Here is an 18,630-nt window from a genome sequence, read left to right as displayed (position 1 = left end):
GATACACCCACCTTATAGTCTCTGCCTGTCACTTCCTATATTTGTTTTGGTCAGTCTTTTCACCTGCCATTTATAATTTTGTAAATTTTGTGTGTATTTTGCTTACCTTTGTTGCCATTGTTCATAACTTAGAACACTCCCAACACCCTTCCATTTTTTTCCTTTTGTAGAGAGGATAATTTATTCCCCTGTTTCTGTTGTTGGGTTAGATCCAGACTTAGTAATCTTTAAAATATAGTTAATGAAATCAATGGAAATTGTGTTAGTCATGACTAATGTAAGTCGCTTGATTTCATTGGACTCATTGGATTGATTTCATTTAAGCCAGACTCTAAACTGTCTGGCTTAAATCCATTGACCTTTTTCTGCACTTTCTCTGGTTCTGTTTTGAGGTGGGGTGCTTAACACTCTACACAATATTCTAAATGATTAATAACATTATATTTTCTGCTTTATTTCTGATAGCCTTACTCATAGGTCATTATAATGTGTATGTGTGCATTATTTTTTACAGCAAGCCAAGTTGATGAAAGAGCTTACTACTATGTTTCCAATATCTTGTTTCTAAGGTGCTGCAGCATCCAGTTCAGAAACAAGCCTTTATTAGTAGATACCTGATGTGTCCTAGTAGGAATTTGTTTGTATTGTAAGCCTACCAAATTTTATTTGCTATTAGCTGGGTCATCGCAAACAGGTTTTAGCAGTCTTTCTGAAGCTCATTCTACAACTGCTTTATACTTTACTACCCAGAAAAGTTTGGCGTCATCTACAAATTTGGCCACATCACTGTTTATCACTGTTTCCCATATATATATTGTGAATTAATTATGCTTAAGATTTATTAATTAGTTACAAGTCAATGCAGATCCTTATGGGATAACACTGTTTTTCTGTCTTTATTATGGAAACTGCACATATTCCTACCCTTTACTTCCTTATTTTGCCTTATCAATAAGATAATGTATCCTTACTCTATCCCATGGAGGCTAAGTTTCCTTAGCAGCCTTTTGCAGGGAACTTTGTCTTATATATATACAAACTGTAGTGGTTGGTTCACTCTTTTCTATAGGTTTGCTGACATAAATGAGAGAAAGCAACTGTAGATCATAGTAGGCTGCAAACTAGAATTGCATACATTTCAGGGATCTACATTCCCCATATTGGTATACATCAAAGTCACTGATATTATACTACCGAATATATGATGCATATTTAACTAAATCTGGATGTTGTTATGAGAGACAGGATGTTTATTGTATGAAACCTACATACTGAACTATTCAAAGCTGTGAAGGAAATTACAGAGCAAGGTGGGGAAAGCAACTATGTTTCATGGGCTTCCCATATCCTTCTATTTTGAGGGATCCTTTTAACTCCTGTGTTGTTTTATGTGACACAGAGAGGTAAGCGGCGGTAACGCAGCTGAAGCTCTGCTCACAGCCGGAGTTCGATTCCAATGGAAGGAGGAAGTCGAATCTCCGGTAAAAGGGGTCGAGGTCCACTCAGCCTTCCATCCATCCGTGGTCGGTAAAATGAGTAGCCGGCATATGCTGGGGGGTAAAGAAAGGCCAGGGAAGGAACTGGCAATCCCACCCCATATAAACAGTCTGCCTAGTAAACGTCGCAAGACGTCACCCTAAGAGTCGGAAATGACTCGCACTATAAGTGAGGGGACACCTTTACCTTTTAACTTGGGATAGAGGTGATTTTTTTTCCAACCTCATTTTGAAGCAAACTGCACCTCCTGGATCAATGCACATATTGGAATGGAATTGTCCTTCATATTTCACACGTCTCTGAATTTTATGATGCAGTTAAAAAAATGTACCAGAATGGGTAAAAATAAATATTTTAGAATAAAATATATTTAGAAATGCAGACAGTGACATAAAGTATAAAAATCTGTATTTTGTGCTAAATAGATGTATAAATATGATTTTTGTACAAATTTTTTAAAAAGAAATGCAGATTGTTGTGAAAACAGGCTAGAACAGACTTAACTAAGTCTGCACGCATATGCAAATTGACACACAGAAATAGAGTGATCCATCCATCCATCCCTACTCTTAATTTCTTTACTGCTTAGAAACCATTTTGGCAAGTGAGCAGCATATAAGTTAATACATCATCATCATCATAACAACAATGACTTCAGTGTGTTTTATCTCTCTCTCTTATGCTGTTTAAGGTGTTGTTGCTTTTTGTTTTGTTTTTTACTTTAACTGCCCTGGATGAATGTGTCCTTAAGGAAGGAGCGGGGAACCTGCAGCCTTCCAGATGTTGCTGGACTACAACCTCTGTTATTCCTGACCATTGCCAATGCTGGCTTGGGTTGGTGGGAGCTGAAATCCTATATATTTGGGGGGGGCACAGCTTCCCCACTCCAATATTAAACATATTAAATAAATAAAATAACTAGTAGAATTAGAATTTTGTCTGGGTGCAGAAATGCTGTAGAAACTTGATTCTTTGGAGGATAGTACCTGTAGACATATTTATCATACTAGGATTGAGACTGTAGCTCAGTGATAAGAGCACATGCTTTATGCGCAAATAGCCACAGGTCTGATTTCTAAATTCTCTAGGTAGGCCTGGGAAGGAGGACTCCTCTTTGAAGCCTGAGCAGCAATTGCCAATCAGTATAGACAGTACTGAGCTAGATAAATTAATGGCCTGACAACAGTGGGAGAGGGCTATTCATCTCATGTCTTGGTTATGGGCTTCCTATAGGCCACGGTAGGAAAGAGAATGCTGGGCTAGATGTTCTATATTGAGATCAACTACTATCATGTGCCTCATAGCAAAACCATTTTACTTGTTCACCATTTTGTGAACACATAAGCTGGTTTATATGTCCTTGTTGCTCTCTTTTGAGTATTTTTGTATTTCTGTGACGTAGTCATCTAAGTTCTTGTTGGTGTTTTTATACTGCATTATATTTTCACATTCACATTCTGTCATAAGGGGAGGAATCTATAATCATTTTAAGTGTCATCACAAAAGACCTGTAAATGTGAGATATCATTAAAAGTATTGGAAATTAAAAGAGAAAATGGTATGCTTCTCAAGCTTTTTGAGCTCTGTGGGTAGTTTTAGGGACTTTTTCAGTGTTGATCCCTATATTAGAGAAAAACTATTACAGATGATAACATGTTTTGTTCTTAAAGTTAAGAACATATTTCAATTTTCTGATCATTAGCATATCTGCTTAGCTTTGAAACCTGTTTTTAATCTAAGGAAGGACAATACTATGTGGTTTATTACCCCAAATTTCAATAACAAATCACAGGCTTCATTATTAGCTTTAGTATTCACCACAGGCTAGTATTCTTCCCTTATGACTGTTGATGACATGAGTCTTGAAATTACATGGGTACAAATAGTCTATTGCACTGCAATCCAGACCTTTCACCCTAGGACAGTCATCCCAAAGCCGCTTTTCAATAAGTAGTTACCTCCCTTTGTGAGTCATTCAAACTACTTTGCTTTTTTCCACAAAGAAACATTCTTGCTTCCAGGAAGAGACTGGGGAATAATGCCAGCCTATCGCATAGAAACTAGTTGTCAGCATTTGTTGATCTGAAATATTTTGTGAAGGTGACAGGCAAGCATAGCACCATATAAAATGCTATTTCAAGTTCTCTTAGCCTTCCTTTCCATGCCATCTCTCCATATTGCCATCTCCTGTTGCTGAGACTCCATCTGTGGAAGATTAACAAAGTCCAGACAATGCTTTGGCCATCCCTGTAGATATCTGCATTCCTGACCATGTCCAGAGACTCCTTCACTATTAGTGATGGGTGAACTTATCTCATCAAAAATAGTAATTTGCTTGCTAAGTAACAAATACAACATTACAAACTTTGACAAAAGTTCTTTGGTATTTCAAAATGTTGAAGTACCTTCAAATTTAAACTTGCAGTAACATGAGGTGGTCTGAGTGCTTTCAACCATTTTGTTAACTTCCTTAAAGGTACAAATCTTATCTAAGAGGCTAAGAAGCACACACTTTCAAAGTGGGGGCAGAAAAATCCCTGGAAAGGACATGTCATAATGTAACATTTATTTCCAGTGGTTGTATGAGGGATAAAATAATTGCCTCCATAGGTCCATATAAGCAGTCAACTCCCCCAAACTCCCAGTCCAGTCCCTGGAAATTCTACTTTATCTGAACACACAGGGTCATCTCCTGGGACATTTCTGGCCCTCCTTTGAAAGTGCAAGGCAAGGGGTGTGCTTCCTAGTCTATTAGAGAGACTTTTACATTTAAGGAAGTTAAGATAAAAAAGAAAATGGTTTAAAAGCCTTCAGACCATACTCTTTCCTCCAACCATGCAGACTTCCACAGCCACAGAAAAATATATATTAACTTCTAATCAAACTCAGTTTGAAATATGAAATTATTAAAGTTCATTGGATCAAAGTCAGGACTCGTTATATATTCAGGAATTACAAATGTACTAGATTTGATTTAGAAAATGACTAATTTTGAGTTTAAGCAGTATCACTAATTAATATATGTGGACTCCATTAAAAATCCCTGGACTATAGCAGTGTTTTCTCTGCTACTGCTGATCCTAGTTGTGCAGGCCCACCCTAGGCCAATCCAGCAGCACCTGCTTCTTGCCTTCCTCCCATTCTGCATTTTCTCCTGATTCTGCGTTCCTGCATGCTACCCTTGCTATCCCTTTTTAGGGAAACCGTCAGGCATCTAACCTTACATGCTTTTGAGGGGGGAGAGGGTAATGTGAAACATTCAGTCTTGTGATTCCCAGTTGTATTCTGAAGTGGAACTGTCCAGCAGCAGTTTTACCAAGTTATAAGCTCTGATGTTCCTTGTAATATATCCCAGGCCTAATCATATCATATCACTTGGTACTGCCATCACATTTTCTACATCACTGCTATGTTCTACATGTTTCTAGCATAGGCTGTGTTTATAGAGAAATAGTCATTATCCCCATGCCAAGTATACTTCCCTGGGTACTAGTATTGGAGAATAACAGTTGGACAAATGTACCACATGATAATGAAGAGTCAAATCTGTCTGCCATACAATGCCATATTAACGGTCTGTCATTTTAGTTAGTTTTTATAGTGAAACAGCCCTAAAATGCTGTATAAAATTTTTAATATCCTTTGGAATGAATCTTAATGGTAAAACATAGCACATGGTTCCCACTGATGCTTTTGAGAGTCCTTGTAAAGCAAAAATTGAGAACTTGTGACCTTTCAGATGTTGCTGGACTACAACTCTGAACATTCCTGACTATTGACCATGCTGGCTAGAGAAGACATAGATTGCAGTCCAAATAATCTTGAGGGCCACAGGTTGTCCATCCCTATAAATAATAATTTTCTTGAATACAGATGACATCCTCAGTTAGTGTCCCGAATGGATCTTTAGATTAAATTCAATGGCACCTACCTCAACAAAATTCAGAGCAGATGTTTGTGTCCTTAATTAGCTCTGAGGTTGATCGGCAGCAGTGTTGATAGTTTACTACTCGTATATTGAAAACAAGGTGGATGGGGCAGTTTATAATGCATTGCATTACAACATAGTCTGTACTTTGAAAACTCATGGTGTAATCATTACATTTAATGCTTTCTTTGATTAATTTGTTTTCTATCTATTTTCTATTTACATTACATTAACTCATTATTTGGTGGTAAGTTGTGCTTTTTATGCATATTCAAAAAAAATTCTTTAATTCAATTTCTCTGTTTCTTCTCATACAGTCTGACAGCCAGATATGCAACTCAGTCTAATCACAGTGGAATTGCAACCAGTCAAAAAAAGCATTCTAGGTCAGTTAACATCTCTAATTTATTGCTTGCTAGTGATGCTTAATGGAGTCACTGCCCACTGGCATTTTATACTTGAAACCAAACTAGACATTAAACTTTTTATAATCATTTTTTTTTAAAATGCAAGATTTGCAAAAAACAAACAACAACAAAATGACGTTAGCCAATGGAAATGCCCTGCCATGACTGCAAGAATAATAGCACTGTATAATAGCTGTAGGGATATCTGTACGTTGCAACTTAGTATACTTCATGTAAAATAACTTATTTAAATGAGCTATCAAGTTTCTACAGGGATTTTAGTACTCTAAAGTGGGGATCGAAGATGGCCGCGTGAGAGTGAGTACAGCAAAATGGGCTCTTAAATACTTCAGCTTTGTAGCTAAAAAACAACAACCAATATAATCTACTAAGGAAGAGGCAATATAACAAGACTGTGCCTACTAGTTCCTGACTTTGATTTGGACAACTCTATTTAATTGCCTTGCTCATTATTTTACTCTGCTGATTTATCACCATGTGAAAAGCTGAAAGAGAGAGACATGAGATAAGACGTCTCTGTGTTCCACTATTGAAGAGAAAATTAATAAGAAACAGTATATAACAGCAACTGAACTAAAAAGCTAACACCTTATCAATATTTTATAACTTTTAAATCATTTTTAAATTGTTTTAAATGCTGACTCTGTATCCGGGAGAGTAATTATGGTTCTAACTAGACGAAAACGTAAAGAGCTAGGTATTCCTTTAAATGAAGAAGATATACAAGAAACCTCCAAGGAAAAACAAACTAAAATCACTTCTTATTACCAACCGAAAATGAATGCAATAACGATAAATGACAAAATAGATCTGAAAGAAAACTTGTCCTTTGAAAATTTATTAATGGAATGGGATATAGACAAAATACCATCATGGCTGCCAAGCAATGAAGAAAAAAACAGCATTTTAAATCTAGCGCAAGAAATGGAGGAGGCAGAAAATGTCGGAATTACCCATGATTTGTTACCATGTATAAATCAATCTGGAACATCATTACCTGACGAAGAGGACTCAATGCCTCCATTGGAATCTTCAGGCTCCTACGAGGATTTTAAAATAAACTCCCAATCCTTCATCTCGATTGCAGGAAAAGAAAATGAACATGAACAAATCAAAATACAAACAATTCCAATTAATGATGATTGGTGTCAAATGGTGTCCCAATCACTCATGCAAATTGCTAAATTTGTGGCAGAAGCAAATTCACTCTTAACAACATTAACAGAGCTAACAGTAAAACAAGTAATACAAACTGACTCTGACACCAAAAATAAAAACGCAGCTATGCAGACTTCCCATTCAGACCAAAGGATAGATCATCTTCCTTTGAAGAAAAAAGAAATAAGCTCTAAACCTCCAATGCAAACTGCGAAAAAATCTAAAAACATTAAATCTATTAGGAGTCATCATAAATGCCACTTGAAATTTGAAAAACTTTTCAAATTACTTGACACAGAAAAAACCTCGCCAAAGGAAAAAAAGAGGAAAAGAAAACAAAAGAAGACGAAGAAAAAGAGCACCGAATTAAAGAGCATAGTGCCATCTAGTGAAGGAAAATCGCAATTAATCGTAGAACAAGATACACAAAGATTATCAAGCCCAAAAAGTATCCAGGCAAACTCGAACTTTAATCTGAATGAACAAGCTCCTAAGGAACATTTAATAATGAACCCAGACAATGAATTTTCTTCTTATTCAATTCAAAATAACAGAGATTGGAATTTAATCCTAAACGAAAATCAATTGGCTCTAATAAATTATCCAAAACCAGTGGGATATTTAACACAAAATGAAAGAAAGAGACATCTGACTAATATTGTTAACAAAGTATCCCCAGGATTGGTCCAGACAAAAGACATCATAAACATCAAATATTTATTTTACAACTATATTAGCGCCAGAGCTATCGTTACATTTGCATCAAAAGAGAAACTATCTCTTTTCCAGCACAAAAGAGAATTATTGGTAACTCAAAATATTTATACTGCCAGAATTTTTGACAACCAAGTCCCTCCTAAAAGTCTTATGTCTCGTCACTTTATCTCTGAGAGAATTCTAACCCAACATGAAGTGGATGCACGAGAGTCAGACATACTCAACCAATCTATAATAGAAATAAAAAGTATGGAGGCCACTAAATTTCTACCTGAAGAAATATCTTTACTGGAGACCTTTACAACTTTATCTTCGGAAGCAAGGTCAGAAATCAGATTTAAACTTGAAAATCTGCTAACTACAGTAAAAGAAATGGATTGTGAGCATGAAATAGGGAACATTAACATCCCTGTAGCAACAGAAAAAATAACCCAAGGGGTTTCAGAATTATCTAGGACCAACCGAGAAAATAAAATTGAAAAAGTATACCAACATATCCCCTCAGATGCCTTGGAAAGAGAGAGACGTTTGTCAAATTTAAATACCAATTGACGTAATAGCAATCTAAAACTCCCTTCCTTAAAGATACTATCGTGGAACATTGCTGGTTGGTTTAATAAAGACAAAGATCCATCTTTTAAGAATTTCTTGGAGCAATATGATATCTTGCTCTTGCAAGAAACATGGGCAACATCATTAATGAGTTTTGATGGATATTCAGCCTACCAGCTAAAAGCCATACCCAGCCTTAGGGGGGGACGTCCAAAAGGAGGTCTATGTATATTTGTTTCGACAAAAATTAATGTTTCTGTTATAAACTGTGAACCCCTATTGGATCTAGCCAATGCAGTACTTATAAAATTATCACGCCAGATGTTATTATTATTTAATATTTATCTTCCACCAGGTAAAGAGGTAAAATCGAGCGCTACTAAAACTGCTCAGCTTGAAAATTATATAACAAAATTAACATTATGCTATCCAGCTGCCCTTTTATTAATAGCTGGAGATTTCAATGCCAGACTGGGTCCATCTGATGAAGCTTTGTTTAGCAAATATAAAATGATAGTCCCCTCATTGGATGGCTCAATTTCTATACCTATCAGACATGCAAAAGATAATAGATCTAATTATGTAGGCCTCTCTTTAATGCAAATGATTTTTCAATTGAATTTAATTCTTTTAAATGGTCGTACTAGTGGAGACCTAGAAGGTGAATTTACGTACTTATCATCTAGAGGTGCATCCACAATTGATCTTTGTATAGTATCTCAAGAACTCTACCATTTAATAGAGAGATTCAAAATAATCGATAGGCCTGAGAGCGATCATTCGCCTGTCAATATAACTCTAAAATGTACAGAAGCTCAAATCTATTCTGATTTGCAATCATTCTCGATCATTGATTGTGAAATTCGTCCAAACAGACTCAAGTGGATCCCGAAACTAGAAAAAGAAATTTCAGATAGATTGAATCACGTAGATAATTTGGCCCAAAATTATCTTATACTTCTTAACAATCAACAGACTGACCCCTACAATCTAGATATTAAAGGATCTTCAACAGATTTTTCAGCCAAATATAAAAAATAACTTAAAGAATCGGAAGCTAAATTCCAAACCATGGTTTGATCATGAGTGTGTGTTAAAAAAAAAAATCTAATTGCCACTTTTAAAGCATATAAGTCTATAAGATCACAAGAACTGCTGAACATATACTGTGAAACCAGAAGCCAATATAAGCAACTTAAAAATAGGAAAAAGAAATTAGGTCTAATAGAAATTTGGAATAATTTAAATAATGCTGCCAACTTAAAAAATTCTTCTTTATTTTGGAAACTAATAACAAATAATTGGCAAAAAACTTTTACAAACTTAGAATGTTATATTCCTTCACAAACATGGGAATCTTATTTTAAACATCTATATAAGAATGATTCAGATCTTCAAATCCCACAAAAAGTCACCAATAATAATATACCTGAATGGCAACCTGTTACTGTGAACGAAATTTTAGATTTATTATCCAAATTAAAACCAAATAAAGCTCCTGGCCCAGATAACATCCCTGCAGAAGTCTTTAAAAATAATGCAAATTGGTGGGCCCCAGTACTTGCAACACTTTTTTCCTATATAGACCACTCTATGCAAATACCTGAAGATTGGGGCATGGCAATAATTGTCCCAATCTATAAAAAAGGTGTCACATCCGACCCAGCCAATTTTAGACCTATAAGTCTATTAAGTGTAATTAGTAAACTGTACGCTGCCCATTTATATAATAAATTAATAGATTGGACTGAAAATGAACATATTCTGGCTCAAGAGCAAGCAGGTTTTAGGACATGTCGTTCAACTACAGATCACGTCCTGGTTTTACAACATCTAATAGAGAAATACACCAAAAGAACAAAGGGCTCTCTTTATGCCGCATTTATCGATCTTAAGACGGCTTTTGATTCGATATCTAGAGCCAAATTATGGGAAAAACTAGAAGGTACTAATATTGATTTGCGTTTACTATCATTGATGAGAGGCCTTTATGAAAACACTTACCTTCGAGTTAGGTGCAATAATAAAGGTCATTTAATGAATCCTATACGTACCCATAAGGGTGTAAAGCAAGGATGCATACTGGCTCCACTTTTGTTTAACATTTATATAAATACAATAGTTAATTCTTTAGCAATAATTCCTTCTCATCCTCCAATATTAGCGGAAGCACCCAGATTTATTCTATTATATGCAGATGATCTAGTTCTAATATCCCAAACCCCTATTGGTTTAAAATGATTACTATCTAATGTAGCACATTTTTGTGATAAGGAACATCTTACAATCAATCATGACAAAACAAAAGTCATGATCTTTACGAAAAATAATAGACCATCCATACACCTTTGGCGGCTAAATGGTCGATTAATAGAACAAGTATCTGCATTTAAATATTTAGGTATAACTTTACAATCATCCAGATCTTGGAAATTACATATAAAAATGATTATCCTAAATGCGATGAGAACATCGAAGGCTCTGCTATCCTTTTTTTATAACAAAGGGGGTCAAATTATATCTGCTGCCATTAAAATATTTGTGGCGAAAGTAATTCCACAGCTGACATATGGTATGCAAGCTAATACTTGTCAAAACTTTGCTTCACTTGAGTCAGTTCAAAATTCTTTCTTAAGATCGATTTTGTCAGTTTCCCGGTGTATTCCAAATTTCATTATAAGACTAGAAGTAGGACTACCTTCAGTAGAATCCCGTATCTGGAGTTATAGAATTATTTTTTGGCTGAAACTTCTGTTCAACCCGGTAGGTCTGGCACCACACACATTAAGTGATAATTTCCAATCTACTTGGACTCAGATGATGTTAAATAAAATATCGTCATTAGGTTTTTCAACTCAAATAATTCTAGATTTGGGTTATGAAAAGGCCAAAACAATTATCATCCAACGGATCAAAGATATAGATTATCAACATCACTTGATGCTGATAAGACATCACAGATATAATATAAAACCCCTAATACCGATGTCTTATCTATCAAACCTGACGATACCTAAATGGCGTAGAGCCTTCACTTTAGCTAGATTCAATATACTACCATCTGCAGTCTTAGAGGGCAAGTATAAAAAAATCCCTTTAGCCGAAAGAAAATGCCCATGTGGCACTGATGAAATAGAAACAGTTGCACATGTTCTGCTACATTGTCCGTTTTATAGAACTCTTAGAATCAAAATAATCACCCCTATTTTGGATTCGTTTCCCGGAAAAAGTGACAGCTATTATGTGGAACTTTTATTATCTGATCGCTTTCCTAAAATCACAGAAAAAATTGCTAAATACTGTGCCTCAGCTATTCAGTGTAGGAAAAATTTGATATCCTGATGGTGATAATGTTTTAACTTGTATTTAACAGTTTACCTATGTGCTACTTCTGTATTTATGTTTGTTGATAATTTTAGCTGGCTGTCTAAGATTTCATTATAACCCTAATGGTTTCGCTTTAATTAGGGAAATTAGACTCTTTAGAGATTTGCCATGACTTATTTTATTTTATTCTTTTAATATCTGATTTGTTAATATTGCAAAGGCCTTAGAGCTTATGCACAAGGAGATTCATACTTACTCTGTACACATGTTTGATGGCCATCTATCTCTGCTTGGTTAAAGCTCTTTTTTCCAAGTAAATCTGAGTAGGGAAAAATTGATACCCTGTATATGTTAATATTTTAACTTGTATTAAATTGCTGTAAAATAATTGTTTTTAACCATTTCTATGTTGGAATGTCTAATTGATATGTTTGGTCTGTGACCGCAATAAACGTTATCTATCTATCTAGTACTCTAAAGCTTCTCAATACATAGAGACAGCTGTAATATAAAAAGACTTGTAAAGATATTATTTAACTGTGGTGTGCCTTTGTAACTGAACTGCTGATAGGTAAACATACAAGCAAATCCAGACTGTCAGCTTTTCCCACACTGTCTCTGTGGAAAAAAATTAATAATCTATCATGCAGTTGGGTGCCTGAACTGGAGAACTTCCCATCTCAGGTACTCAGCTAACAAAAGCTTTGTTGCTTTTAATCAGCTGAAGAAGGCTGGCAGTGAGTGAATGAACAAAGGAGGGGTGTAGTAATTTTTCTCAGATTAGTTGTGACATCACAGCACCACTGTGAGCTCTTTATTCAGATTACTTCTGTCTTCTCCCATAATTTGGTTTACAAATAAAAACAACTTCTACTGCACTTTTCCCACATCCAGCTCAGAAAATCACCACCTTTCCAGCTTAAAAGAAGAAAAACTGAATTGTGTGCTATTGTTTACCTTGGAAGAGCAAAACTCTAAATTTTAAAATGGAACAAATGAAGCATGTCCTGCTTACATTAGAAGGGCTTAATTGTTGGTTTGAGAATGGAATAGAACAGTGGTGTTCAAACTTCTTTGGGATACCCTTTTCATCATACTGATTGGACTGCCACCAAAGAGTTCCTGCATGTTATTAGCAGAATCTCTATATTGCACACCATTCTGTGGATATGTTCTTGGCTATACTCCTAGGTGCTAGTGTAGATTCTCAGGTCTGCTGCTCATCCTGTGTAAACTGAAGTGAACCGTAGAATGTGGCAGATACGTCTAATCTGGTGGAAAAGTAACTATGAGCAGTTTTGCCTTTATCAGTCTTTTCATTGAGGAAGGGCTGTAGCTCAGTGATAAAGTACATGGAATTTCCAGGCAGGGCTAGGAAGGATTACTGTCTGAAACCCTGAGCCACTGCCAGTCAGTGTAGACAATACTGAATTAAATGGATACATGGTCTGACTTAGTATGGCAGCATTTTATGTTCCTATGTAAATAGTTTGAAAGCCACTGGAACAGAAGAATTAGCACTGCTCCTGTCTGAAATGTTGTCAATAAAGTATTGTACAATTTCTTTAGTGTTAGGCACAACTATTGTTTGTGTGAAACTGGGATGAAATGGAACAATGAATTATCTTTAAATAAATCAGAATCTTACAGACTTAGTCTGCATGTTGGTTACCTGTTCTATCTGAGGCATGACTTATAACCCTCTTTCTTATAAGCACTAAAATCTGTGCATTTGCTTCCTAAAGAATTCCTAGCTCCTGTTGTTGTGTTCCGTCTTATGTCGATTAAGCATACTTTTTCTTTAAAAAAACCCACCCTGATCGCATTGTTTGCTGTGCAGTTCATTGCTTACAATGAACTATCAGTTGTGTGATCCAATGTATAGAGTCAGTTTTATGATGCAAGCTGAGCTGTTGGGGATAGCCTGGAATGAGCTATACCAAAGCACAGTTGTTGTGCACCTGTGGTCATAGGTTTTCAGTCCCATTTATTATAGACTCTCTTGTCTCATCCACAATTCATCGTGTCTGGGATCTAACAGTTGTTGCTTGTCTAACACTATATACTTATACCAGTGTCAGTTATTTTTGATCAGAAATATGTCCCTTGTTAATTACCTGTTGCTTTAAACTTTGCATTTCCTTTGTTGCTTAAACTGATTCTGTGGGGACAATGACTGGAACTGGAAAGAATGGGTACATATATATATGCTGTAACTGCTTTAAGACCTGTTTCCAGTATTACAAATGCTTTTGGTCCTTTTTTCATTTTGGTAACTGAGAACTATGGGGGGGGGTTGCTTGAGAGATTTATAAGTGACTAAATCAGTAGCCATAGATCAGTTGTTTGATAAAGTTTAGTGTACTTAAATGATCTAGAGCTCTGCTCACAGCACAGACTCTAAAAGAACAGGCCAACAACCAGAATGAACCAAAAAGTAACTTCTGGATTATTAGACATCTAACACTGCTGTTCTCTAGGGTAACTGCCTCACAGAATGGCAGTCAGCTGAGACAGAATAAGCAGTCAAACTGAAATATCGCTCTTCAGTGTAGCTTTCTTGATGTGCCATTATAGTCAGCAAAGCACTTGCATGCACACACATACCCCTTTCAAAAGTTTCTTTGGTATTATTTTCTCTCTTTTCTCCATGTATCAGTTATTAGCATTTCACAGTGCTAATGTTATTTGAAAAAAAATAAACAAACACTATCTGCTGCTAGGAATGTTATCAAAATTCTGATTTGAATCCCCTAAACTATCAGTAAAAGTCTGTTGAGGTTCCAAGTTTTGTGCATTGTATTGGAGCAATTTGTTTAATTGAAAGCAATTAAGGCAGCCTAACACTGCAAAATAACTAAACGAGATAATCATATCAAAGATAATATTATGTAGGTTTGTGCCTCCCTCAACAATGGCATTCTTCTTAATGTTAACTCTGATACCCAGGATATTTCAGATGGTGGCAGCAAATACCAACAAGTGCAATATGTAGCCTGAACTGTACTCTTCTAGGACCCATGGGTCACTTTCATTCAAGAGTTTTCATTTGAAGTAATGAAGATATGAACAATATAAAATTAAGTTTCTCATCTTACCACTTAATACCTGTTGCGAATGTCTGAGAATCTGGAACAACAGAAGAAATATCACATGAGGAAGTACAATATTTATTTACCAAGCAGTGTTGGTATATATTTTCTCGCTAAACTGTATCCCCAGATTGTTTTAGTTTTGTTATATTTATCTTAGAAATATATGGAAGCAAACTATTTGAATAAAAGGTTGTATGGCTTCTGAAAAATATTGGTGAATCTTTTTTGCAGTGTGAATGGAAAATGCAAAGGATCCTTATTTGTTTGTCTGTGACCATCTACAGCACCTTTACCGTTCTTTTGTGCCTGTTAAGGCAGTCCTTCTGTCCACGGTCTAAAAAACCATAAATTATGTTGTTCATTGTAATTTCCCTACTCCAAAACCATTGTTAATCAGCTCTGTGGATTTATACTGAAACTGCAAAGTTAACCTGTCTTGAATGCATTTTTGCAGTGTGCAACAAATTTATTTCTGATTGTACTATTCTAGGCTTCCCGGGCCCTCAAGGGTACCAGCTGCAGGCAGCAGTACCAAAGTCCAGGGAGCCTCAAATTTAAATCGAAGAAGTCAGAGCTTTAATAGCATTGACAAAAGCAAGCCTCCACAATATGCAAATGGAAATGAAAAAGGTAAGTGTTTTAATGGATGCAAATTTACTGAGCATTACAGATCCGTAAAGATTTGGATCTGAATAGGTCCTGTTTGAACTTTGCACTCCAGTGTTGGCCAATAGCACTGGAGGTAAGGCAGGGGTGCTGGGTGTTAAGATCCACTCTTGCTCTGACACCTTACCGCACATAGAGGAGCAACTGGTGTCATTTGATCCAGCTTTCTGGATCAGTTAATAAGTTTTTTATTTATATTTTATTTTTATTAATAAATAGATACTTTTTCAGTGGCATATGTTGCACACAGACCACAGACCTGTGGTGAATTTTGTATCCCCTGCTTTTAAAAATGTAGTTTTTTGCATATATTCTGGAACAGCAGCAGGGGAACAGCTGCAGCACTAGGGGACTGAAGAAGACCTGCCCTGAGAGTAAGTATCTGAGCATCTGGGTGCTTGCTCCTTGCTCCTTTCAGTTGCTGTCTGAGACAGCTGAAGTCCTTGGTAAGTGCAGCAAGGACTGGGGACCCCTGCCTGACCCTGGCTCCAGAAAGAGGCTGCAGTTAATCTTGCAGCCTCTTGCATCAGCTGCTGGCTGGGTCAGGAGGCATAAAAGCCCAGCTGCCCTTGGGCGATGGATCTGCTGCCGGCGGGGTTGCCACCAAAGGGGCAACACCAAAGGGAATGGCCCCTTAGGGAGTCCCGAGGGTGCTACCCCTCTTCTATTACCTTTTTTACAAATTTGTTTTATTATTTTTCTGTTAAACCAATCTAGAGGAGATTGGTGGTGGGGATTGCGTGTGGTGCATCTGTAGTTCCTGCACAGGGTGAAAGCCTGTGCAATGAACTGAATGATAGGAGAAAGTCACCAGATGCCTTCAGAGTGAGAGTCTTCAACTGGCAGAAGGCTGGCCCTCCCTGGGTGTGAGACAGGAGGGGGAGTAGATGGGCTCTGTGTGAAAAAGTTTGAATGGGTATAACTGTTCCCAATTCTCGCAGAAGCCTACTTGGATAATTGGCTCAGGCAGATTTTGTGGGTGGGCTCATGCTGGGTCCATATCAGGTGTTTAGGAGGAGTCTTAGTACAGAGGAGCATGGGTGATGCCACCCAAATTTCAGTGATCATGGGTAGAGGAAAATATAGCCATGGGGATTGCCATAGAAGATGAGGGCAAGGCTATCTGCGCTTTTTTCCTTGCTGACACTCCTCTCGTGGATGGGTTCCGCATTGCTCATCTGCTGTGCCCACGGGCCTGTGTGTGTTGTTTAACGCCAGATCGGTACACAGTAAGAATACTCTCATCCATGATTTGACTGTGGATGAAGGTGCCGATTTGGTGTGCATTACTGAGACCTGGGTGGATGAGCTGGGAGGAGTTCATCTGCACCTGTTGTAGGGAAGAGGAGACAGTAAACTAGGGTTGCTACTGGTGTACCATCCACCCTGCTACCTGGCAGCTTCTCTGACCAAGCTGGTGGAGGCCGTCTCAGCTGTGGTGTTGGAGGAGCCCAGAACGATAGTGCTAGGTGATTTCAATGTCCATGCTGAGGCTGCCTCTAGTGTTCTATCTCAGGACTTCATGGCCTTCATGACGACCATGGGGCTGTCTCAGGTTGTCACTGGCCCGACACATAGGGCAGGGCACACTTGGTTTTTGCTCCAGATGAAGGAAGGGGTGGTCTGGGGATGGGAGGGTGGATTGTCATGGTCAGACAGCTTCCTGGTAAAGTTTAGACTTACTGCTCTGATCCTTCCCTGCAGGGGTGGTGGACAGATTAAGATGGTCCGCCCCTGGAGCCTAATGGAATCCACAGGATTCCTGAATGCCCTGGGAGAGTTCCCAGTAGATAGAGCAGGTGACCCTGTTGACGCCCTTGTCATGCTGTGGAAATGCGGGCGCGTCAGGCTCTTGACACGATTGCCCCCGAGCACCCTCTCTGGCATTGTGAAGCCCAGTTTGCAGCTTGGTACACCAGTGAAGTAAGGGCAATGAAACAGGCTGGATGACAGCTAGAGCACAAGTGGCGAAAGACGTGCTGTGAGGATGATTGGGCACGAGCAAAATATCATAACCATGCCTGCTGTGTGGCGGTGAGGGCGGCTAAGAAGGCCCACTTCTCTTTCTCCATCACATCTGGGGTCTGGTGACGTCAATTCCAGGGAATGGAGTTTTAGATCCTTTGGAGGCCCACTGTGAATTATTTGCAAGGCACTTTGAGGGTAAAGTTGCTCGCCTCCATAGCAGTCTTGATGCCTCATCCACATCTATTGTAGTCCCCAATGAGGTGTCCAGTGCAACATCTCCTGCAACTTCTTTGGAACAGTTTTAGTTGATGCGGCCTGATGATGTAGACAAGGTGCTTGCACTGATGTGGCCAGCAACGTGTCCTTTCAACCCTTTCCCTTCTTGGCTTATTAAAGCTTGCTGAGGGGGTTTGACCAAGTGGATCCAGGGTGTGGTCAATGCATCATTGAGGGAGGGAGTGGTTCCAGCCACCTTGAAAGAGGCAGTGATCCGACCGCTCCTGAAAAAGCACACCCTGGACCCATTGGTTTGTGACAACTACCAGCCGGTCGCAAATACCCCCTTTTTAGGGAAGATGATTGAGAGGGTTCTGGCACAGCAATTGCAAGTACTCTTCGATGAAACAGATTATCTTGACCCATCCCAGTCTGGGTTCAGGCCTGGTTATGGGACTGAATTGGCCTTGGTCGTCCTGATGGATGATCTTATCGGGAGAAGGACAGGGGGAGTGTGACCCTATTATTCTTACTTGATATCTGAGCAGTTTTTGATACCAATGACCATGGTATCCTTCTGGGCCGACTTGGTGAGATGGGTATTGGAGGCACTGTTTTACAGTGGTTCCAATCCTATCCCCAAAGTAGTTCTCAGAGAAAAGCACTGGGTGACTGTCTTTCAGACCCTGGCAGTTGTGCTGTGGGGTGCCGCAGGGTACCATCTTGTCCCCCATGCTGTTTAACATCTATATGAAGCCCTTGGGGCAGTCATCAGGAGATTTGGGGCAAGGTGTCAGCAGTATGCTGATAATACCCAGCTCTGTTTCTCTGTAACATCTGAATCGGGAGAGGCCGTGCAAGCCCTTGACTGCTGCCTGGACTCGGTGGTGGGCTGGATGAGGGCCAATAAACTGAGTCTGAATCCTAGCAAGACGGAGGCACTATGGGTTGGTGGTTCCCGAGTTCGGATAATTGGTCAATTGCCTGCTTTGGATGGGGTCGTACTCCTTCTGAAAGAGCCAGTTCGTAGTCTAGGGATGCTCCTGGATCCATCTTTCTTGCTAGAGGCCCAGGTGAC

At 38.3% G+C, this 18,630-nt stretch overlaps 2 protein-coding genes across 24 annotated transcripts in view; one reads left to right on the top strand and one right to left on the bottom strand.

The window, feature by feature from the left end:
• The window catches only part of LOC133390651 (uncharacterized), a 28,255-nt gene extending 20,959 nt beyond the window's left edge, over positions 1–7,296 (bottom strand). For 5 of the 6 annotated variants that reach the window (XM_061639682.1, XM_061639686.1, XM_061639685.1 and 2 more), the window contains exon 1: positions 6,851–7,296. The gene's annotated coding sequence lies outside the window, so the exon portion shown is untranslated. Of the gene's footprint in view, positions 1–5,428; positions 5,908–6,850 lie in introns of those variants that run through there. The other variant, XM_061639684.1, reaches the window with a different exon arrangement.
• NAV3 (neuron navigator 3) overlaps positions 1–18,630 on the top strand; it is a 1,044,290-nt gene that overhangs the window by 758,345 nt on the left and 267,315 nt on the right. For 15 of the 18 annotated variants that reach the window (XM_061639678.1, XM_061639673.1, XM_061639674.1 and 12 more), the window contains 2 exons: positions 5,743–5,811; positions 15,193–15,332. In XM_061639678.1, coding sequence (XP_061495662.1) covers positions 5,743–5,811; positions 15,193–15,332 — 209 coding nt within the window. Of the gene's footprint in view, positions 1–5,742; positions 5,812–6,117; positions 6,151–15,192; positions 15,333–18,630 lie in introns of those variants that run through there. The other 3 variants (XM_061639681.1, XM_061639667.1, XM_061639680.1) reach the window with 2 other exon arrangements.

The sequence above is a fragment of the Rhineura floridana genome, chromosome 8 (assembly GCF_030035675.1).
Source record: "Rhineura floridana isolate rRhiFlo1 chromosome 8, rRhiFlo1.hap2, whole genome shotgun sequence".
NCBI classification, from domain to species: domain Eukaryota; kingdom Metazoa; phylum Chordata; class Lepidosauria; order Squamata; family Rhineuridae; genus Rhineura; species Rhineura floridana.
Note: the sequence above shows the minus strand (reverse complement) of the source record. Positions and strands in the feature narration are given on the sequence as shown.